At 47.6% G+C, this 8,090-nt stretch overlaps 1 protein-coding gene across 1 annotated transcript in view; it reads left to right on the forward strand.

The window, feature by feature from the left end:
* The window catches only part of lzts2a (leucine zipper, putative tumor suppressor 2a), a 57,718-nt gene extending 50,772 nt beyond the window's left edge, over positions 1-6,946 (forward strand). The window contains exons 3-8 of the mRNA XM_063191289.1: positions 1-212; positions 1,194-1,301; positions 2,018-2,179; positions 4,947-5,141; positions 5,853-6,348; positions 6,471-6,946. The exon at positions 1-212 is cut by the window's left edge and continues 616 nt beyond it. Coding sequence (XP_063047359.1) covers positions 1-212; positions 1,194-1,301; positions 2,018-2,179; positions 4,947-5,141; positions 5,853-6,348; positions 6,471-6,946 — 1,649 coding nt within the window. The remainder of the gene's footprint in view (positions 213-1,193; positions 1,302-2,017; positions 2,180-4,946; positions 5,142-5,852; positions 6,349-6,470) is intronic.
* Positions 6,947-8,090: the final 1,144 nt, after the last annotated feature.

Consider the following 8,090-nt stretch of genomic DNA (forward strand, 5'->3'; position numbering starts at 1 on the left):
GCAAGAGCACGGGGTCGCTGAGCGGGCGCGGGCAGCCTCTGTCGGACAGCGGGTCGTGCGAGCGCTCGCCGGCGCCCACGGAGGCGGGGTACGGCGGCGGCGGCGGGTACGAGGGCGTGATCCGGGACCTGGAGGACAAGCTGAGGGAGCGGGAACAGGAGCTGCAGCAGCTGAGAGACAACCTGGACGAGAACGAGGCCGCCATCTGCCAGGTGAGGAGGGGATACACACACACACACACACACACACAGGTACGCGTGGGCACACACAAGCACACACACACACACATACATTCACACACACACACACACACACACACACACACACACACACACACACACACACACACACACACACACACACACACACACACACACACACACACATGCACACACACACACACTACTGCAGCAGCTGAGAGACAACCTGGACGAGAACGAGGCCGCAATCTGCCAGGTGAGGAGGCCAGGGTTGCCAAATGAGACTGATGCTTTCTAGCCCCAAAAAATGCTCAAAACCCGCCTGGAAGCTGTGTGCTACTAATAAAACGTCATTCAGCCATACGTCTTTGTGCAGGTGTATACATATAGTTCATAAGGGTTGGAGCAGGCGTCTCCCAACAGTTTTTCTCTTCTTTTTTAAGGGTGCTGACCAAAATATTGTAAAACTGAAAAATGAAAAAAGGTCGCACCATGCATAGGTTTCTTTATTACACAGACGCGTTTCGGCGTTCTGCCTTCCTCAGTGTGCACACTGAGGAAGGCAGAACGCCGAAACGCGTCTGTGTAATAAAGAAACCTATGCATGGTGCGACCTTTTCTCATTTTTCATTTGTATACATATATAATATTTGTGTATGTCTTTGTGGTGTATACAACTGTGTATATAATACAATACATACAGTACATAATGTTTGTGTATGTCTTTGTAGTGTATACATATGTAATGTTTGTGTATGTCTTTGTAGTGTATACATATGTAATGTTTGTGCATGTCTTTGTAGTGTATACATATGTAATGTTTGTGCATGTCTTTGTAGTGTATACAGTACATAATGTTTGTGTATGTCTTTGTAGTGTATACATATGTAATGTTTGTGTATGTCTTTGTAGTGTATACATATGTAATGTTTGTGTATGTCTTTGTAGTGTATACATATGTAATGTTTGTGCATGTCTTTTTGGTGTGTGCAGGTGTATGAGGAGAAACAGAAGCGCTGTGAGCAGGAGATGGAGGAGCTGCGGCAGAGCTGCGCATCCAAGATGAAGCAGGCCCAGCACAAGGCACAGCGCTCACAACAGGTACACTAAGAGTTAATATATATTATACTGTACAGTATATATCAGCATCCAAGATGAAGCAGGCACAGCACAAGGCACAGCGCTCACAACAGGTACAGTAACATTATATTATTATACTGTATATATCAGGCCCAGCACAAGGCACAGCGCTCACAACAGGTACACGAAGAGTTTATATATACTGTGTGTATTTATATATTATACTGCATCAGCACTCACTCACAACAGTAACATTATATCATACTGTATATCAGAGCCACAGCACAAGGTGCAGCGCTCACAACAGGTACACGAAGAGTTAATATATATATATAAATTATACAATGAGCCAGGCTCATTGGCGGGACAGTCTGAACACAACACACCCACAACCTAGTGATGGTGGTCACCCCTCACATCTCCTAACTAATCAGCATGTTGTTCCTGTTGCCTGTGTCCACAGGTGCTATGTTGTTGGGATATTGTTCTGAATAAATACATTTTGATTTTAACACTAAATCATCAAATACGAGCTTTAATGTTTTTAATAAGACCTAACCTCTATTTGAAATAAAAGGTTAGACTTTCCGCTGCTGAAATATATTTGGTTACCAAACCAAACTGTTTTCTAAATGGTAATGTTTTATATCGGAGTGCGAATTTTCAGTCAGGGTGGGTGGAATTTAGCGACCTAACTAACTAACTAGCATGTTGTTCCTGGTGCCTGTTGTCCACAGGTGCTCCAGCTGCAGGTGTACCAGCTTCAGCAGGAGAAGAAGAAGCTCCAGGAGGACTTCAGCCAGCTGCTGCAGGAGCGCGAGACCCTGGAGAAGAGGTGCGCCTCCATCGAGCAGGAGCAGACGCAGCTGGGACCTCGCCTGGAGGAGACCAAGTGGGAGGTGAGGGCTCACTATCAAACATGATACATACAGGAGCATAGGGTTAATAAACCATACTGTATATAGGGTTAGTATACTATAGTATACTACACTGTACATAAGGGAGCAGACGCAGTTGGGAACACACCTGCCTGGAGGAGACCAAGTGGGAGGTGAGCACTCACTCAGGAGAATATCCATATACCAGTAGTACATATCTATAGTATACTAGACTTTCTATAAGGCAGCAGACGCAGCTCGGACCACGACTGGAGGAGACCAAGTGGGAGGTGAGGGGGCACTATCAAACATGATGCATATGGGACTATAGGGTTAATATACTATACTGTATATAGGGTTAGTATACTATAGTACACTAGACTACATAAGGGAGCAGATGCAGCTGGGACCACGCCTGGAGGAGACCAAGTGGGAGTTGAGGGGGCACAATCAAACATGATACATACAGGACCATATAGGACTATATAGGGTTAGTATACTATAATACACTACATTGTATACTATCAGGGGGCATCATATGATGCATATGGGACTATAGGGTTAATATACTATACTGTATATAGGGTTAGTATACTATAGTTTATTATAGTACACTACACTGTATATAAGGGAGCAGGCACAGCTGGGACCACGCCTGGAGGAGGCCAAGTGGGGGGTGAGGGGGCACTATCAAACATGATACATTCAGGACCATAGGGTTCATATACTATACTGTATATAGGGTTAGTATACTATAGTTTATTATACTACAGTACACTACACTGTACATAAGGGAGCAGGCACAGCTGGGACCACACCTGGAGGAGACCAAGTGGGAGGTGAGGGCTCACTGAGGAGAATATCCATAGTGTTTTATATCTATTGTATTCTAAACTATACATAAGGGAGCAGATGCAGCTCGGACCTGGAGGAGGCCAAGTGGGGGGTGAGGGGGCACTATCAAACATGATACATTCAGGACCATAGGGTTCATATATACTATAGCATAGTATACTATATAGTACACTACACTGTACATAAGGGAGCAGACGCAGCTGGGACCACGCCTGGAGGAGATCAAGTGGGAGGTGAGGGCTCACTATCAAACATGATACATATGGGACTATAGGGTTAATATACTATACTGTATATAGGGTTAGTATACCTATAGTACACTACACTGTACATAAGGGAGCAGACGCAGCTGGGACCACGCCTGGAGGAGATCAAGTGGGAGGTGAGGGCTCGCTGAGGAGAATATCCATAATATAGTGCATTATATCTATAGCAGTGGTGTCAACACAGGCTGGGACACATTTGAAAAGGTATAGGACTGAAAAGTGCTTGGCACTGCAGTGATACATCTAACACATCTGACAGTTTATTCAAAAATAGACCATTGCCAAAAGCTGAATTATAAAGTGTACGAAGCGGGAGGAAGGGAAAAAAGACTCTATGAAGGGAAATGAATAAAGCAATTAGGCCTATTTAGAGCAGTAATAATAAAAGAGAGTCATTGCTGGCCCTGGCATGGCATCTATTCTGGTCGGGTCTCTATTTGAGCATAATTGCCTATTATCTGCAACTTTAAGGTATATCAAAAAGGACAGGATGTTTTAGTGTGCGTTTATCGTATCAGGTGTGTCAAAGAAACAGGGCAGATTATAGAAAGCCAAATCAGCATTGTTTACGCATTATCATACAGGGTCAATCCACCTCAAAGTGTTTGTCTTAAAATAGGTTGTATTAATATTCATGTATTCATAAAATATTTTTTCGCCTAGGGCAAGACTGTCCTTGGGGACTTAACTCTTTAATGCTAAGCTGCAGTGTGTGAGTAAAACTAGAACTGACTCCAGTGTAGTGCAGAGACATGTCACTGTGTGAGTTTCTTCTTCTCCCTGTGTCATGACAGTCTGTTGCAGCTGTCTGTCTTATTTGCAACATATAAATAATCGTGTGAGTTGGCTCTACATAGCCTGGATAACTGAGGCCAAATCCTTAACAGAACAGAATCACTGCACTGAAGGAGGGCATGAGCAATGTAGAGTAGAATAGAGAACTTGTATTAATTCCACAGGAAATGGCTTGATGCGCTACATTTTACATGTATTCTGTAAGCTGGCTTATGGTAGGGACACATAGGAGGCGAAGCGAGCGAAGCGAAGAGAGGCGAAATCCAACCGTCATCAGGTCGTCGCGGCGAATCAAATGGAATGGAACAGTTATGTTGTTGATTTGATTGGGCCGCGGCAGGTGAATTCGCTCCTCATTTGCATAACATTAAACTTTCTTTAATAATTTCGCTTCGCTTTGCTCCTGTTCGCTTGCTTTCGCTTGCCTTCGCCTCTCTCATAGGAATGAATGACAAAGTTCGCAAATTCGCGTGTATGTGTCCCTACCATTATAAGACTAGCTGCATAGGTACATCATCATGATCAGATATTACTGATTTGCTAAAGGCAGACTCTACACCTTCAGGAAACAAATAATGCCAAATCTGATTCTAAATGACCAAATGATGCTAGTGTAACGGAGGCTAACTAGCAGGTTTGGCATGGAACGTTAGTAAACCTCCCTCCGAAAGCCTCAGTACAGTGTCGATGCCGTTGGACTGGGAGACTGGTCTCTTGGTTCAGCGGTATCGTACTGTGTCTCCCATTGCCGGACCATTGTAGTTGACAAGGTCGCACGTTCGCGCCCCGAGGGGGACAAGCAGGTGCAAGATGACCTCCGTCACACTAAATCTCTACTCTTCTCTGCTCTACCCATCTCTTCTCCTCTCTAGGTGTGCCAGAAGTCGGGCGAGATCTCTCTGCTGAAGCAACAGCTGAAGGACGTGCAGGCGGAGCTGGCGTCCAAGGGGGCGGAGCTGGTGTCGCTGCGGGCGCAGCTGCGGGAGGCGCGCGGGGAGCTGCAGGCCAGTCAGGCGCGATCCCAGGAGGCCCACGCCGCCGCACGCACGCGCTCACTGGAGCTCGAGGTACATAGATAGATACATGTAGATAGAAAGATAGATAGATAGATAGATAGATAGATAGATAGATAGATAGATAGATAGATAGATAGATAGATAGATAGATAGATAGATAGATAGATAGATAGATAGATAGATAGATAGATAGATAGATAGATAGATAGTCAGTCAGGCTCCCAGGAAGCAGACGCCGCCGCACGCACGCGCTCACTGGAGCTCGAGGTACACTAAACAGGCGACTCGTGGATGGAATGTTGACGGCATGTAGGGCAAGGAAGAACCGCACACCGATGAGCTCCCTTTCAAACCATCTTTATTTTCGTGATGCTTCGGGCCACCATGGTGCCCACGGCAGATAAGAGTTTTAACTCATTAAGACACATCGTTATACAGTTGCTGTTACCAGAATGGCAATGACCAAGTCGTAGTGCATTACTAAAGGCCCTGTGTTATGTAATATGTATTGTAGTACTATGGTACTCAACGTTTTAATGGCTGAATATTACAGCATACCACTGGAGGTACGGCGTGCATTAACTCATTTTGTCCTAAGCCCTTTTTGGGAAAGGATGCCCTCTGCCTATAAAGTCCTAAATATCTTAGCTTCCGAAGCACATTCAAAGATAAAATCTAGAACCCTCGTTTTGGGTTAAGGAGCTACTGTATAAGAGTCAAACATCATTAATAACAGTCATTCTGTTCCTCGTTTTCTTCCAGGTGTGCGAGAACGAGCTGCAGCGGCGTAAGAGCGAGGCCGAGCTCCTGCGTCAGAAGCTGGGACGCATGGAGGAGGAATCAGCCCGGCTACGCGACGCGCTGCCCCCCCCATCATCATCCACCGCCAGCACCCCTTGCTCCACCCCCTCCTCCTCTGGGCACGGCATGCCCCACCACATGCACCACACACATGGGGGCCAGTACAACACCCTCCACCACCCACACCACCACAGTAGCAGCAGCCACCACCATGGAGGTGGAGGCGGTGGTCCACTCAACAAGGCCCAGCAGTGCATGAGTCTGCCTCTGCCTCACCACCACCACCGCGGCTCGTCGTCCCACCACAGCAGCCCGTCTCTGCTGAGAGGAGACGCCCCTGGGGGGGGGAGCTGCTCCGAGGACCAACTGCTGCTGGCCGCCGCCGTGTACGAGAGTGACGAGGCCAAGGTCCAGCGCCAGAGCCAGGCTCAGGCTCAAGGGCAGGTTCACGTTCAAGGTACGCACAAATCGGACAATCGCATAACCTCCCTGGCGGAGGTAATATATGAGTTTTAATTTACAAGAGTTTTATGTATAACATCCTTAATCAAGAGTCATTCCATTCCTTGTCTCCTCCAGGTCTCCATCAAGGTCACGGTCACGGTCAAGGTCACGTTCAAGGACACGGCGAGCTGGTGCCTGGTGCGCAGGCGCAGGTGCAGGGCATGAGGCAGCAGGTGGACCGGCTGAAGGCCGAGCTGCTGCTGGAGAGGCGCCGCAGCGAGGACCAGACGGAGGCCTTCGAGACGGAGCGGCGCGTCTGGCAGGAGGAGAAGGACAAGGTCATCCGCTACCAGAAGCAGCTGCAGCAGAACTACATCCAGATGTACCGGCGCAACCGCGAGCTGGAGCGCGTCATGAGGCAGCTCAGCCTGGAGCTGGAGAACAGGGACCTGGAGGAGTTCGAGATGCGGAGCGGCGGCGGCAGCGGTGGCGGTGGCGGTGGCGGCAGCATCACGGGGGTCATGGGGATCGTGGGAGTTGGGGTCGGCATCGTTGGAGGCACAACTGGCGGTGAGATCTGCTTTGAGGAGATCACCGCCACGGAGATCTAAGGAGAACAGGGACTTGGAGGAGTTTGAGATGCAGTGGTGGTGGTGGTGTCTGGGGGGTCACTGGGGTCATAGGGGTCGTGGGAGTTGGGGTTGGCGTCATTGGAGGCATCACCACTGTACTGGTGAGATCTGCTTTGAGGAGATCACTGCCACGGGGATCTAAAGCGATCTGAGATTTTTTTTACCACCGTGTTTCTCACCGTTCTTCTCACGTTCTCACTCCCCACAACCTACCACAATGCGCCCCTATCCCCAGACATATACTGGATTAACAAAAAAAAACACTTTCTCAACTCCACAGAGGATGAAATTACATATCACAAAATCACCACAAAGCACCAACCCTCCCTCCCTCCCTCTCGTCCTCCCTTCCTCTTGAAACTGTCGTCACGATTTCAAAGTCAGAACAAAGGACACAACGGAACGCAGACTCCTCTGTCTTAGCAAGGATGACATCACAGTATGTTGTCATGGTGACGATGCCACGTTGTGCCAAGGACTTTGTTGCTAACGACATAGGTGCAGAGGACATTGTGGTGTATTGTGGGGTGTGAAAGGAGAGTGGGATCAGGGACTGCAAGAGTTTGTTGTTGAGTGCTACTGTTATTATCATACGACATCCGTCCCACGTCCCGCTATTGGGAGTCCGGTGCAGGGGTGCATTTCTGGAAAGCGTAGTTGTTAGCAGTGAGCAACTTCGGTAGTTGCCAATGGGAAATTGCATTGCAATGTAGTTAGCAACTATGCTTTTGAGAAATGCACCCCAGAGTTGTAAATCAAGTAGAAGTACTCTTACAGATGTACTTACAGCACTCACAGTATGATATTACATTTGAAACCCTGTAACATCATCCCGCTAGTGGTGTAATTACATTTGTGAGAGTACTTCTACTCCTACTTCATACAACTCTGGGATGGATTTCTCGAAACCATAGTTGCTAACCGTGTTAGCTACTTTGTTGTTTGCAATGCAATTTGCCATTGGCAATTACCCAAGTTGCTAACTGCTAACAACTAAAATCGCGAAACGCACCCCTGGTCCTGTGTCATCTTGATTGGAGGAGTTCAGCATCTCCAGATCTTCCCTCCCCTCTGACCGCTGCCATTAGAACATTAGTTCTGGTGGTGCTGCTGTCACAAGTAT

This window comes from Engraulis encrasicolus, chromosome 24, assembly GCF_034702125.1.
Source record: "Engraulis encrasicolus isolate BLACKSEA-1 chromosome 24, IST_EnEncr_1.0, whole genome shotgun sequence".
Classification (NCBI taxonomy): Eukaryota; Metazoa; Chordata; class Actinopteri; order Clupeiformes; family Engraulidae; genus Engraulis; species Engraulis encrasicolus.